This window comes from Echeneis naucrates, chromosome 14 (assembly GCF_900963305.1).
Source record: "Echeneis naucrates chromosome 14, fEcheNa1.1, whole genome shotgun sequence".
In the NCBI taxonomy this organism is placed as follows: Eukaryota; Metazoa; Chordata; class Actinopteri; order Carangiformes; family Echeneidae; genus Echeneis; species Echeneis naucrates.
The window spans coordinates 5428893-5445189 of record NC_042524.1 but is presented as its reverse complement, the minus strand read 5'-3'; the positions used below and the strand labels follow the sequence as shown (position 1 = coordinate 5445189).

The window sequence follows — 16297 nt, the reverse complement described above, 5'->3', positions numbered from 1 at the left end:
TGATATTGTCTCAATGCTTCAACCGCTTTTGTTGAAACAGAATGTTTGCTCAAAATATTGTTTTCCCTTTTTCCAGTAAATGACACAGTTGGCCACGAATACTTTCCTCTGCAGACTAAACAGTATGAAGTATAAATCATAATCTGTTTTCTTTTGTTCTTTGCCTATAGCCATTTGATAACGTCTTGCTTTGCCCTGTTGTGTTTAAGTGATAGAAAACAGTGTGTACCTCTGCAAATACACACTTTCCTCATTTCTTAGAGCTGCCATAGAGTGCAGTTCCTGTCTGGTTTTCTTTCTGCACAGTTCCCTTTTTTTTGCAGAAAAATGTGAACACTCACAACTGTGGTTTCACAGCACAGTCTGTTTCATATGTGTGGCCAAGAAGTCCATGTTTAGCCTCTGTGGTCGGGAAACTATTGACTCATTTACTCTGGATGTTTCCAGCAGTCTGCTTGGCCTTCGACAAAAAGCCATGCCTTCAGCCCATTTGTCTGGATTCCTCTCCGTTATAAGCTCCTATAGATCATGAGGTTCCCTCAGGACTGAACCTACATTTTCAGAATACCAAAACAGCCATTTGATCAGCCACTCCTGCATTATCTTCCCGAGAGACTTTGTCTTTACTTTTCATTACATGTCTTCATTTTTATCATTTATCATTTTTACGAGTACTGACAAGGACATTCTTATGCATTTTCTCCTCACGTTACATCCTCAACACAGTATGTTCATCAAGCTTACACCACCATTTGTTTTAAATTTGTTTCATTCTGCTTTGTGCCAAACTAGAAATTATTTTATATAATCTTGCAAAAGTCACACCAGCCGACGACAGAAAGTGTTGCAGAGTTGGTTTAAGGTCAGTCTCACCCACAGGAAGATTTGATTTTCCTTCATTACTTCATAAGTGTACTGCAAATAAGAAAAGACCATTTATCAGTCCACTGATGAAGGAAATCCAGATGTATGCTGTTTACTCTGGAGAAGAATTAGGAGAATTAAAAAGATGCGGCTAACCTTGAAAGTGTATGTGTGCAGATAAGAGTATGAGTTTTTCTGTCGTTGTTGTGCTGTGTGGTGATTCAGTATTAATCATTTCACCAATGGTTCCAAGGTTTCTCCAGTTTTTCTCGTTTGTGTCTAAAAACACAGACTCTCTGATGGTTGAGTTTGAGGGAGGAAGGCGGTGGATGGATTTTCAAAGGTGGCGCATTTGAAAGCATTTTTATTTATTTGACCCATAAAGTATGAATCACGACCGTGCCGGTGTCTGCTGCTCGTGTCGGTCGGTTTCAGTGAGTCATTAGTGGCTCAGCTGGACTGCGGAGCCGGTGTGGGTGTCCGGGTCGTCCCGGCGGGAGCCTGCTCGGTCCGTGTCCGCTGGAGGTCGCTGCAGCCCCGCACTGGCAGTCAGCGTCAGTCCGCCGGCTCTCCCGGCTAAAGCTAACCAACTGTTTCCCGTTTTGCTTTTATCGATTAGCCATGAAAAGACGGTGATTGGAAACTTCCGCGGAGGTCATGTCACACCGCAGTGTGGTCACCGGGTGTGCACTGGCCGCTGTGCTCCTGTGGATCGGTGAGTGGGTTCGATTCCCTTTTAGCTTAGCCGCTAACATCAAGTAGCATCCACAGCGTCAGAGACGGGAAGTCACCACGATCCGGCCTTCAAAGTAAGATATTATAAATCTAGCACAAGGATGGGAAAAGTAGATTAGAGCTGGGAATACATCTGTAGATGTCAGATAAAGGAAACCTTCACAGGAAAGACATTTAAGCTCACCACTGGGGTATTTATCCTGCTGGAAAAAATTGGAATGTTTTATTTTGAAGCTCGTAAACGGAAATAATTATTTAATTGCTAGAAGATTGAGCAGCTGATTTTTTTGGGTAAACAGAAGTGAAGAGGTAATTATTATTATTATTGTTATTATATTATTCAGTTTACATTTTTTATGTCCTGGTGGCACCTTGAGAACTGTCCACATGTAGCTCAATCCAGAAGCCTTCAGAGGAGGAGGGCATGAAGCTGACCTGAAATTCAGTACAGTAGTGAAATTGATGGTTAGTTTTCCTTTCCTTTTCCTTCCTTAGTTTACAAATGTGCGCACTTGAAGGGAAACCACAATAAGAAAATCAACCACATCTGAACAATTAGGCGTCTGATCGGGTCAGGCGGGTTAAGTTGTGCTGGAATAACACACACAAGATCATCAAATGAAGTGCACTAGTGAAGGTGTTGATCAGCAGATAAAATTCCCAAATTTTTCCTGTTTAAAAAAAAAAAAAAACAACTTTCATTTATTTTTTATTCAATTAAAACTTAGGAACGGATGCATTTGTTCCCTTTGGAATGACCCAGTTTTCTGGATGTAGACACCCAGTGTGCTAATCTAATGACCCGCACTCATTACTTATTAACATTTTCTGTCAGTTCACTGATTGGCCAAATGACATCAGCACAGTTATGCATTTGGATGACATAATTTTTCTGCCTTCAGGCCCCTCTGCTGAAGACGGACACTCAGGTCGTGCTCATGTAAGTGCCAGCCTCAGATTCTGGATGTGATTATGCTCCGTCATGCAGCCCAGCGGGTTGTGTCAGCTCTAATAAATGAACTGTGACTCTCCGCAGGCGGCAGAGCACCAGGAGCAAACTGCTCAGCGCTCTTATGGTGAGTGAGGGACTCCATCACAGATGGTCAGAGAGGAAAGTAAAGCAGTGTTGTGGTGCATGTTAACAGGGCTTTAATTCCCATGCCATTTATAGTTGAGTGTGTGAATTCAAATCTTGACCCTAACACTGACATCTTTATTGTAAATTGCACAAAATAAATATAGTAAAAGGAATCATTATATTCATGTCTGATTAATTTCTTTTATTTCTCCCGGTCTCTTTGCTTTTCCATAGTCAGAATCAAAATCATTTTTAAAATAAATCCTTTGACGTTTCACTGCATTGAAATAAAAATTTAACAAGAGTATTTACAGTATTCTTGATAAATATTCGGAGAAAATATGTAAATAGAGCACAATACAAATATTACATTGAATGTTCCTGAATGATTGTTCCTAATTTGTCATTGTCCTCAGCCTTTTCTGTGCGTGTCTTTGTCAGGATTGGAGCAGGTGGTGTTGGTGATCCAGAGTCAGAGAAACTCCTACCACGCCCGTCGAGGTGTTCAAAGGAAGGTGGAGATTCTGCAGCAAGCAGCTGAACTCGGAAAGGTAACACATTGAAAGGTGCTGCGGGGTTTAGCTGTCAGCAATGGGTAGCTCAAAGGAGGAATATATTCCATGTGTCCACACATGCATGGTTTGTTTATATACCAATTTTTCACAGCTGGTATATGCAGCATATCTTACTATCAGCAACTTTGGAGATTTGTATGTTAAATGGTCAGCAGCTGTGATGTGAAACAATCTTTATGATTCCTCAATAAAGGTACAGGATTTATAAAACTGCACCCACTGCAGGCAGATTTGGTTGTGCGTACCTGCTTTGTGAAGGCAATGTAGTGTGTTGGTATCAACAATGTGAGGATGCTGCTTGCGTCTTCATTCTCATGTGTCCTGGTGACTTTTGGGGTCCAACTTCTGACATCACTGTGCTGTTATTCTGATACCAATAGGTGTCCTCCTTGTCATACAGCTGTCCTACCTGAGGTGAGAGGAAACAAACTTTACCACTGTAGATTTTTAAATAATATGAGCCTGCAGGGGAGCTGTGAAGATGAATTTTGTTGTAGAGATGGATAAAATGAGTGAACAGGCTTACTTGGAGATATATGAACCCACGTCTCCAAACACGTGTCATTGATTTGCCTCTGCTTGTGCTCTGTTTAATGTGGCCAGGAACAATAAAATGCTTTGCATGTCACTCGTTTAAATTGTGTTTATTCAGAATTGTAACTTTGATGTAGATCTGATCACATTTGAAGGCCTTTTACACTTATAACAGAATTTTTCAAGAGACAAAGAAATAAATAAGGAAGCTATTGGTGGTCGAAAGAGTCATCCACAATATCACAAGAAACATGCTGAATAAAAAGGAATCATCAGAGGGAATCATTTTCATTTGGGGAACAGAAATGTGGAGAGCTCATATTAAATAATAGAAATCAATATAAAATTTGACTTTCATACTGCGAGAATAGGTCCTCCAATTTCTTGGAAGTGCTGATTAGAATATGCTGAGTTTTGGTAAATAGCACATTTGGATGCATCCTCACACACAATCATCTCGGCATGTGTGCTGGTGGACTGATTGTCGCCAGATTGATCTTGATTGTAGCTAACAGCTTGGAGAGAGGACAGGTTATGCTTCATTTTGTTGAACAACATGTAACCAGGTGTTGGGAGAGAAAGTCAAGGTGGATTAAAAACCTGTTGATGTGCTGACAGCTTGTTTATGGCGTTCGGATGTTTTATTGTTTGCTTGTTGATGCCTAAAAGGCTTTTGTCGTGCCATAATTCTTCTGTACTCAGCTATGGTCATGGTGTCAATAGTACACGAGCAGGCTATTTTTCCCCATCCTGCTTTAAAATATGGAGAGAAAGCTAAACATTTGGTTTGTGTCATAAGGCTCATTATGGGCTGTCAGTATGTGGCTTTATTCCAAGATGTCAGTGCTGGTGCTGCGTCAGCCTGATCATCCAGCCTCGTTACAGTCATCTGGTTTGGCTCCTGCTCACATCTCAACACAACACTTAGAGCAGGCTGTGAGAAAAACCGTCCACCCTCAGGCTCTGAAGTGGACCTGCGAAGAAACGTGGACTTTCATCATGTGGCTCAGACTCATGATGACAGTAATAGCACTGTGTCACATGGCTTTTTCACTTTTTAGGATCTGAAGCAGCAAAGGTCTCGGTGGCGTGATGTCTACCAGTCAGTCAGTCCGCTTTGGTCCAGACTGATCTCAAAGAGCCAAACAGGAATAGAAGAATAAGACATGTTTAACTAGAATGGCACTCGGCCAAAAAACATGCACCAGACTGCAGAGAAAGAAAAAACAAACATGCAGAGAATGATTCAGATCTGTCCTCAAAATTTGTAGGTTCTTCCCTGGACCAGGATCAAAAACATCAAAACACCAAATGCAAATCAGTTCACAATTTTTTGTCTAATTCAGAGAAAATGTGAACAGGCTGACGTGGGTGAAAACATAAACACATATGTTCAGAGCATGAACAGCCAGAGGCAAGAACTGAACTTACAGTTGCCCCAGGCTTCTTTCTCCCTGACTGTTATGTTTGCAAAAGCCATAAGCTCCTTTGTTTTATATGCTGCCGTTATATCAGAGAAACGTTTACGACCCCCTGCAGTAATTCTGACATCCAATGGTTGTAAAAACAAAAAGAGGGACTGCTGCTGCTATCTCAAAAGAAACAAGGGGAGCACAGCAATGACAGATGCAGAGAAATAAAGATATATAGAAATAGAGTAGGAGCCACAGACTGTGAGAATCAGCTTCAGTAGTTTGCACCTGTGAGGATGGAAGGTAAAAATACGTGCTATCAGAGAAGCAGCTGCTGTTTGAAGCTGTAAAGCTGAGTTGAAATATGGGTCAAGGAACGTACTGCTCCTCATGACTGATGCTATACAGCACAGCAATTTCTGAGAAACTGAGCAGTCACCTCTGCTGCTTTATGGGCAGGTATTCACCAGACTAGCTTCAACCACGCTCATACAAGTGATATCAGGCCACCAAACAGACATGTCTCTCTGTTCAACAGCAAAACAAACTGCAGCATCCAAAAAGATCCCACTTTTAAACCAACGGTTTAAACAAAAGCTGAGTATCACCCTCATGAAGTGAGTATTTATTAGCCATAGACATCGGCCATAGCAAATCTCCTGCCATCCTGCAGCTGCTGCAGAACCTGTGCAACATGATTGTGCTGCGAGTAACACCACATGCAGCCGGTGACAAGGACACTAGAAAGACACAAAGCTAGAAATAGTTAAGAAATGGGGGCGGTCTTTTTAAGTGTGTGCCTTTCCTTCTTAAATGGGCAGGTGATGTCCCCGGAGATAAACTGATGATGAAGGGTCCCCTGAAGAGATAGAGTGTTCTGCATTACGCTGTCATGGCTCACTGATGCAGCGGCTGATTTGTTATATTGACATAACGCTGCTGTTTCAGATGGCTCATCTCAAGCTCTGCAGCTTGGAATAGGATCTGCATTGTCATGAAACTGTTTGTCATACAGGCGAAGTAGAAAAAGCAGATATTGACTTTTACTTCGGACATGTATTTGCCTATAATAATGATTACAACTGTACCTGTACAAGTGCTAAGAATGGTGGATTTGATAGTAATAATTATTATTGTGAGCCTATTCTTGTCAAAAATCATGACTGAATTCAGATAAAACAAGAAGTACACACAGCAGGGTGTTAGAAAATTTAGTCCCAGCTTCTTGTCATGATCTTGTCGCCCACCAGCATGTTCTGTTGTATTCAGCAGATCATTTGTCAGTGTCAGCGGAGCATCTATCATTTTCAGAAGGCTGTCTGTCAGTAATGCAGCCATGAGTCCTGCTCGTTGTGTTAGTGTTCATCACATTTCCTCCGCCGCTGTCGAAAAGAACTCAGATACTTGTACTCTGCTTTAGTACTCTCTTTGTGTTCTGCTTCAGACTTCAACTCCCAGCCTGGAGAAATGGTGAACTTTTTACCCCACAAAATTTCCAAATTTGATTTTGGATTTAAAAGCCACATACTAAACTTATAATATAGGGTGAAGAAAAACCACGTTTGTCGTGTTTCAGATGTCAACAAGCAAAGAGGCGAAAGAGAATTTTCCCCCTTTGATGGTTTCAGTTAAATATCAAAATGATCAAATCTTTCACTCAACATATATTAATATAAATGTGTGGAACAGGACTTTATTTTTTCTTTTTTACTGTCTCATTCTTCATCTCATTTTTATCTTAAGACCATTTAGAGACCCATTTCACCAGGAAACCAAGAGACGAACCTCTGCTGCCCAACTTAAAAACATCTTCTGCTAATTATGCACAAATCCATCACAACTGACATGATAATAATCAGAGCCATTTTCCAGGAGCAGTTGGTGTATTTGTAGTTTCCCTCAAAGTGGACTTTAATTTCAGGACTACACTGAGGTGAAAAATCGGAGTTTTCCTTCCAATTAAAAATGATCAGATTGATGATAACATTTGGTCGAGCTCTTATTTTAAACGTGATCTCTCTGCATGAATATAAATCGTTGAACAGTTCTGAAGAAAAGAAAAAAACATTTGAAGTTTGTTTTTTAGATTTAATTAAAATACACAGCAGTGTGTCTGAGTCTCGGCTGCTCCATCAGTCTCCTCTCGCTCTTTGATCCGGCCCTCTAGTGGTAAACATTGACATTATTGTCCAGAAGGGCCTTTGTTCTCTGATTGTCATGTGGTGTCTTTTGTCAGGTTTGTTCAGTGGATGTGAGATTATTTCCTTCAATTCAGTGAAGTAACTTACTTTCAAACGGTGGTTGTCCTGTCTGATGTGGGAGCCATGACTGATTTAATAAATGCATATTCAACAAAAGCTGGATTTATTCCCTGAAAAAAAATAAAATAAATAAATACATAAAATTTTTATGTGGATTGAGTGTGTATTACACCAAATTATAGTCATATCCATACTAAATTCATTAAATGTTTTAACCTCAAGCCAATATTAAACTAAAAAGATTATATCACAAACATAAATGCCATGTCGATAGTGAAAATGTTCAATTTTCCTAATTTAAAACAACAAATACCTTACAGTTGAGGCTGAACATATTAAACCTATTTAAACATATTTGACTTCATAACTTTGTTTGCCTTTGTACACAAAATACTTGTTTGACCCGAGAACTTTATTTTACTAATTTATTTATGTTTTTTGCTTTTGCATCTTTTAACTTTTGGATGCACAGAGAGAGCGAGAGTGACAGAGAAGCTTTAGGATAAATGAAATACACTAAAGTAAATATGGTGTGGTGTATTTCATGCAGTTTCCATTGAAACACATGTAGTTTCATTGTTTTTTTTTTCGTTTGTGTCACACAGGGAGTTCCTATTGTTCTTCTTCTCCATGAGCTGTCAGCGTATGCCGGGGACTGGAGCATCCTCCCTGCGCTTCCCCAGTGAGTGATAAACACACGGTCAATGACCAACAACTCAAACTCACTGAAATGTAGTAGGAACTAGCTATAAATGATTCCTGTGGGGAAAGTGGGGGTGTAATAAAGCGTCTGGCTTCTTGTGGATCTTTCCAGTCTGTCGGCCTCTTACGGCCCGTCAGCATCCTGGTTTTTCTTCATAGAGGAAGAAACCAGAGTTTCACTGGCTGCTCTTCTGCAGGTCCTCCATAGATATCGAGTGCACGAGGTGAGATGCGCAAACAACACAACATTCCCTACAACACTGGTTTTACACTGTTGTATTAAAATGTTTTGCTAATACAGGTTTGACCCAGAAGCTGAGTGGTCAGGACACGTGTGACACTGTGATGGATTTTGAGATTTAGTTTTGGTCCTGAAGCTGCAGAAACCAGCTATTTCCCTCATCTTCTATTTGTTAATTATTTGTTTATTTGTTAATTTGTTTTCAAATCCTCCCTTGGTTTCTCAGAGGAGCCCATAGTTGTTGAGCATCACCAGAAGGCTTGAAGAGTCAGTTAATAACCATCAGCGGATGCCTAATGACTGCTCCTGACCTGCTGATCTTTAATATTTGCAGTAATTTGCCCAAACGTTTCTAAAAACCACAACATGACTCGGTCTTCAGCTCTTCAGGTGGTCTGAATGTCACATGTGGACCATAAAGTGAGGCAAAGATAACGACTGACTAACCTTCTTGTGATATCCTCTTGTTGCTTTTTAATCTTTGAAAGGCACAGGAATGGTTTTTGGGTAAGCGTATCCATGACAACGAGGCCTCCATCATCCACCATTATGCCTTCTCTGAGGACCCCCCTTCCTTTGGTTACCCTGACCCTGCAGCGGGTTGGGCTCTTAGCGCAACGCTGCTCCACAGGTGTGTGAAAGAGAAACAAAGTACACAACATTACAACTATTACATACCGTTAATTCATAAAAAGCCAGCAGTCGAAGTTTCTATGCTATTGAACATGGTCAAAGGATAAAATCTGTCTTTGCATTTCAAATCTTTTGCAGAAGCAATTTTTTGTTGTCTGTTTAGTGACACCTGAACTACTAACAACTTGTTTGTTGTAAATATAAAGGAGGATAAGAGGGATGCTCAGAACTTTCATTTTTTTGTCCCGCTGTTGTAGTTTGAGCCACTGACAGTGTAGGAAGGTTCCTCTTCCTCTGCCATCTGTTTGTTTCAACTTCTTTCACTTTTGTGCATTTCAGACTTGCTGAGCGTATCCGACACGAGCACCTCAAGTCAGATTTCACCATCGACTTGAGTCATGAGGTGCTTTGAAACTATTTACAGGAGTTTTACGCTCATGTGTCACCATCATTATCATCATCGTCAGTGTCCTCTCTAAGGCAGCCTCCTGATCATATTATGATGATCGATGGCACCACTACGTCACCACTGCAAGAGCTTCATTTCTTTTTTTTCTTTTGTAGTCCTTTGGTACAATTGAAAGGTCTAAATGCATTTACCCAAAATGAGCTGCTGTCTCTGTCCCAGATTGAGAATAATTGCTTTGACACATCACAAGAGTCAGACATTTTTTTCTGTCCTTTTTTTAAAACTAAAAACTTTACATAATATACTTTTGTCACTGTCCTTATGACCTACATTTGTCTTTATTTCTGTTTTTCCAGATTGCTTTGTATATTTGGGAGGAAGGAAATGGCCCAGCGCTGACAGCAGTGCCAGAGTTTTGTACAGAGCCAGGAGATAATTGTGTGACGACATTTAAAACCTACCTGCCCAACTGTGTATGTACAACTCTATTTCAGGAGCTTCACGCCGTTAGACTGGGATGAAGGCAAAAATAAATTTGGCTTATTCATGTTTTTACATATATGAGTGTATATATGTGTGTGTCTGAAATGGGATTTCAGTAGCAAAGAAAGTATTGATGTGTGGAGGCAGCTAATCTAAGTGGCACACTGACAGAGTGCTGTGAGCTGTGAGCCCAGACTGAGAGTGCCTCATTCTGCCATCCTGACTCAATTTTGAGTCCATCACATTCTGCATATTCTGACCATCCCACCGTGTTCGTGTGGGCATTGCTTCTGTTTTTCTCTCTTCTTAGGGAGCCCCCCTCCCGAAGGAAGACGTGTTTGTTGCTGTGAAAACTTGTCAAAAATTCCACTCTGACCGAGGTGTGTGTTTCTCATACTTAACAGTTTGAAAAATACGGTTTCATCAATTAAAAATGTCAAAAAATTAAGTAAAAAAACTGCATGTAAATATAAATGATTACAAGTCCACTATTCAAAAGCCCTTCTTTCATTTTCTATTTTCAACTTGGACCTCTGCCAGAGAAATTCATCTTTTAATTAACCAAACCAAAAAATATTATGTAAATTTAGCTTCAGAATTTCACTGCAGTATTTTAATTGATCACTGCTGTTTTGTTTCCTGACTTAACAGTCTGGTGGTCAGTGAGTCCCTGCTAGCCTGCCAGGCTCAAACTACCCGGTTAAATTGACAGTTTGTGTAATTATCCAAAACATTGATGTCTGCTTTCAGTCTCCAAATGAGCCACTAGTCATGGACTGAATATATTAAAGCCATCAACAAAATCAGAAGCTCAAACAGCAGTGTGTGATTCACTCTGATGAATTTGTTCATCAGCTGTTCCTTTCATTTCATGTTATTGGAATAAAGTAACAAGCTTTCACTGTGTTGTCAGAAGAAATTAATGTAGAATTGACTCCTACTTTTTAGGGTTAAAACGAATTACCTGTGATTATGATTGACAGTCATGGTATTGTACTTTTCATTTTAAACACATAATTAACCAGCATTCAGAGACAGCGTGATTGTTTTCTCTCACCAGACAGCAGCAATTTAATCACACTCTTCCCTTTGAGTTAAAACTTGGATATAGTTTTAATTATATTTTTAATCAGCCACCTCCTCCTCCTCCTCCTCACAGTACCAGTGGTGAAGGCAACCTGGGAGAAAGATGCGGGGTATGTGGAATATTACAGCGATGTCACCGATGCCTCCATACCCACCATCAGTCTGGGAGTGGCCAACACTGAGAGAGGTCAGCGGATCTGTTTACTGACGGCTGCAGGACACATGTAGGATATGTTGGGGTGACGATATTAATGAACCGGCTCTTAACTGATATTTTTCCACAAAATCTTGTACATACATTTCTGGTTCACATCCTAACGACTTTGGAGACTTTTATTTTAGAGCCACTCACCAGATCAAAATTTGAATTTGTCCATTGTTGACTTGATTTTAAAATCATTTTATGTTTGATTGGATTTTTATTTATTTTCAATGGACATGAAAACTGTGCACTAGTCAGAACTTTTGGTTTATTGTTATGTAAATTACTTCAAATATGATATGCTTGTTGTTTAGTACGCTTTCTGATTTATGTTGTGTCCCTGTAGGACACTGTGGGAAGACATTTGGCATCCTGCACCGGTTCCTGAGTGATGCTGTGCCGAAGGCTGATTGGCTTCTCATTGTTGATGATGATACTCTCATCAGGTACCTGTGAGAGGAGCTTTTATTTCCTCTTCTAGAAGATGAATATAACTCAGAACAACAAACGTATGCAGCCATGACAAATCAATTAATGTTGCAGTGGTGACTAATAAGACTAATTATTTCCCTTGTGTTGCATCTCTGTTACAGGATTAATTAAAAGATACTGCACACACCCTTACACACATACAGATCTATTTTGCAGCAGCTGCACTGCAAAGTAACATTTGCATGTCCAGGTAAAAAAAGTCTGCCTGCAGTTTGCCCAGGTTGCGACGCCTGCTGCGATGCTATGACCCAAAGGAAGCAGTGACCCTTGGGGAGAGATACGGCTACAACTTGGTTCAGAATGGATACAGCTACACCACAGGAGGAGGAGGGTGAGGCTGCAGGAGGAGCGGAACATTAAAATCTGCTATGTAAATCTATCTAATAAAAATAAGTCTGTATGAATGGTTTGCATATCGATTCATTGCAGCTGACCTTTTTTTTTAAATATTTTGAATTATAGAAGCATTTTTCAGGCACCATAACATCATCATCTTGAATGTCATATCCATTTTTTATTATATTGTTGGACATCCTAAGATGGTGACTTGCATTTAAACTTAAAAAATAAAGGAAACACTTTTTGGATGTGACTATACAGAAACAAAGCATTGATTATTTGTATGGTGTCCAGAAGGAAGCGACTCAATCAAATGACGCAAAATAAATTTAATTTAAATAAATGTGTGTGTGTGTGTGTGTGTGTGTGTGTAGGATGGTTCTCAGTAAGGTGGCAGTGTCGAAGTTACTTTCCAGTGGCTGCAGGTGCTACAGTGATGATGCTCCTGACGACATGGTGCTGGGCAGGTGCTTCACTTCCCTGGGTGTCCCCATAACACACAATCCACTGTTCCACCAGGTACAGAGCAACACACACACATGAACACATATACATGTACTATGCCCAGACACAGTATATTTGTGAGAGGAAACCATGAAATGACCAGATTAACTGAATAAGAACAAAATCAGCGAGCTAAGGCTATTTTACAGGTTTAAATGTTTGCAGCAGTGGGAATACTCTGGATAGATGAAACATGAATCATTTAGCCGACACATAAATGAACACACACACAAAACAAAGCACTTGTTTTTGATATTATAGGCCCGACCAGATGACTACTCCGAGACACTGCTCTCCATGCAACAGGCCATCTCCTTTCACAAGCACTGGAACATAGACCCTGTGGCTGTCTACAAACACTGGCTGCAGGACACACACCCACGAGACGAACTGTAGAGAAAGCTGTGCGTGTACAGTATGTATAACACACTGGAGATAAGCTTTGAGCGCTCAGCACACAATCAACTCCAACTATGATGGCTGTAACATCCAACAAAAGAGCTGGAAGACACATTATCACAAGATATAATAACTGCATTAATCAATATTTTGATATCAGCATTAATCTAATGAGTGCTGTGTGCAATGTGTTTCAGAGAATTACTATCCATGTTCTTCGGTTTTTATTTTATCGGTTTAACTCATCTTGATTTAATAGCCTGCATATTAGCTGTTAGAGCAAAAACGCTCAGTTAGTGAATGTTTCATCTTGTTTTGAAGATCTCCTGCCCTCTAATAAAGGCGTTGGTGCAGCTTCAATTGAGCCATAACTTTTAAGAGTTGTCAGTGAAATTAGATACTAAAATCTGATTATTATTTAAAGATGTGTTAACGTCACACTTCCAAAGAGCTGTAGGAGAGCTTCCTGTTATCATGAAGAGCTTTTGGTCTTTTCTGTGTTTCACAGCTGGTAAAGGGACTTCATCTGAAAGCGCAGACTGATTCAACCTGAGGTCAGGAGTGACACAACTGTCACGCCACACCCCAAATAAATCGTAAAACAGCGAACCAAGATGTTTAAGTTTTTTCAGAAAGATTGAGTTTCTGTATTTGTTATAATGACTGTTTTACATTTTGGTAAACAAGTGTTAAAGGGAGAAAGTTTGCTATGTGATCAGTATTGATAATTTATCCATTTTATTTCATTTCACTTATCCAGATTAGTCATTTTGGACATTGGAAGCCTTTGCAAAGGAGATCAGACCAGGCCAAGATAAATCCTACAAAATTGTATACAGTATTAAGGATAATTAAATTTTGTTGTATTTTATGTTCATTACAGAATATTAGAATTAGAATATACAGAATATACAAAGGAAATGGGCTCTTTATGCATTTTAGTTTCTTCACATTTTAGTTTTTTGTTTTTTTCTTGTTGTGTTTGTGTTTCTGGAATGAAATACTGTTTCTCTGTGCCCAAATGTGTCAATGAACCTCTACTGCAATTTTCAATAGTTTATGATTTAATTATGATTTAATTTCTTTCTTTTTTTTTGGGGGGGGGGGGTATGTGAGCCCGTTAGTGTGGCTGTAAAGGTAATTGCGCCCACACCTGGCCAACCTGCAATGAAATGCCATTTTGCAGCTGTTTTTTGAGAGCATTTGATGATTTTTGTGCTTCCTGAAAAGAACTAAAAAGAATAAAATATGAATTTAGTTGAATAATAAAACCTATTTCATATTTGACAATGCTGAAAATAATGTGATGTACATAAAAAGCTCGGTTAATTAGATTTTCAGTCAATTAAAACATTTTAAACAATCAGCCATTTTCAAAATCTATAAAAGGTAAGCGTTGGCCCGGCAACGGACCGACGGTGACGTCACGTATCACCTGACCTGTCCCCGGAAATGTTCCCCGCCGTTAAATATTTAGTTAAAACGTTTCTGGATTTAAAACAGACCGGAGGGACTGACGAACAGAGTCGGCAGGTTTTCTGTCAGAGTTGGAATTAGTCTCCTTTTATTAATCTCTAGGTGGGGTCTCCACCACCATACCTAGAGTTCTTGAGTTACGAAAACAAACATACTCTCAATCCCCGCCGGAACTTTCAAAATTGAATTCCTCCGTGTTGGAGGAAGCGAAGATGGAAATCAGGTAGTGGAGCAAACACACAGAGTAATAAAAAAGTAAAAGCAAATATTAATGCCAGCCTGTGTTTCCTTTAGAATGTGTCCTGTTTTGCTGTTTCACAGGTGTCACTTTTTTCTGGCGGCTGAATTTCTGTAATATTACGAGTGACCACTGGGAAGATCTGTGGAGCGAAGGAACCGGATAATGCTGCCGTGATCCAGGTGTGGTCATCCATCAATGATCCATCAGTGATCCAGGTGTGGTCATCCATCAGTGATCCATCAGTGATCCAGGTGTGGTCATCCATCAGTGATCCATCAGTGATCCAGGTGTGGTCATCCATCAGTGATCCATCAGTGATCCATCAGTGATCCAGGTGTGGTCATCCATCAGTGATCCAGTGATCCAGGTGTGGTCATCCATCAGTGATCCAGTGATCCAGGTGTGGTCATCCATCAGTGATCCATCAGTGATCCATCAGTGATTCAGGTGTGGTCATCCATCAGTGATCCAGTGATCCAGGTGTGGTCATCCATCAGTGATCCAGGTGTGGTCATCCATCAGTGATCCAGTGATCCAGGTGTGGTCATCCATCAGTCATCCATCAGTGATCCAGGTGTGGTCATCCATCAGTGATCCATCAGTGATCCAGGGTTGTTCATCCATCAGTGAGCCAGGTGTGGTCATCCATCAGTGATCCATCAGTGATCCAGGTGTGGACATCCATCAGTGATCCAGTGATCCAGGTGTGGTCATCCATCAGTGATCCAGTGATCCAGGTGTGGTCATCCATCAGTGATCCAGTGATCCAGGTGTGGTCATCCATCAGTGATCCAGGTGTGTTCATAAATCAGTGATCCAGGTGTGGTCATCCATCAGTGAGCCAGGTGTGGTCATCCATCAGTGAGCCAGTGATCCAGGTGTAGTCATCCATCAGTGAGCCAGATGTGGTCATCCATCAGTGATCCAGGTGTAGTCATCCATCAGTGAGCCAGGTGTGGTCATAAATCAGTGATCCAGTCTGTTATGAGTGTGTGGAAAACGGGAAGTGGACATTGGCTCCATCCATTTTAGCTAAAAAAAAAATGTTTGTGTGGTGGAACATAAGACAGTGACAGGCTGAGGGGGAACAGGAAGGTTTCATATATTTACTTATATTCAGCACCAGTTCCTGCAGAAAAAACATTTACATCACTGTCACGTTATTCATAGCAGCTGGCCTCACTTGCTCCGCTGTCTTTCATATGATGTATAATGTACATGTGGTACGTGAGCATGGCAGTGATAAAAATGTTAGCAGACATTAATTGCTTTAATTGTTTCCATGTCTGTTGACATTTAATATGGAAGAAGAAGGCATGAAATGAAAAAAGGTTGGGTATTGGTTTGTTATACATTGGAGACAAAGTTGCAGGCTTAAAAAAGAACTTTTTAATTAGAGTTAAAATAAAAGAAAATGATGCAGTCAGTTATTTCGTCAGGACTAGCGCAGAGTCACATCATTCCTCAGTCCATCTAATCACCACTCTGAAATGGTCTAAAATTTGACTTTTTGTCTGAATGTGTAGGGGATTGGAGATTGACAAGAAAGCCAATAGGTCATTGATTGAATACCATGTGGTCAATATCACTGTTGGGGGATATTATAAGAGACGTGGCACTTTCTTTCTTTT

At 40.3% G+C, this 16297-nt stretch overlaps 1 protein-coding gene across 2 annotated transcripts; it reads left to right on the top strand.

Annotated features, from left to right (window-relative positions):
• Nucleotides 1-1418: 1418 nt before the first annotated feature.
• Nucleotides 1419-14141, top strand: b3glctb (beta 3-glucosyltransferase b). 2 transcript variants are annotated; one of them, XM_029519527.1, is made up of 15 exons: nucleotides 1419-1579; nucleotides 2502-2539; nucleotides 2636-2675; nucleotides 3119-3228; nucleotides 8065-8141; nucleotides 8274-8385; nucleotides 8897-9033; nucleotides 9375-9438; nucleotides 9801-9917; nucleotides 10238-10307; nucleotides 11087-11200; nucleotides 11562-11661; nucleotides 11919-12038; nucleotides 12421-12565; nucleotides 12812-14141. In XM_029519527.1, exons 1-15 carry the CDS (start codon nucleotides 1522-1524, stop codon nucleotides 12944-12946), a joined length of 1437 nt encoding a protein of 478 aa, XP_029375387.1. In that variant the 5' UTR covers nucleotides 1419-1521; the 3' UTR covers nucleotides 12947-14141. The 2 variants fall into 2 exon arrangements, with proteins under 2 accessions (XP_029375387.1, XP_029375385.1); XM_029519525.1 differs by having other exon boundaries at nucleotides 8891-9033.
• Nucleotides 14142-16297: the final 2156 nt, after the last annotated feature.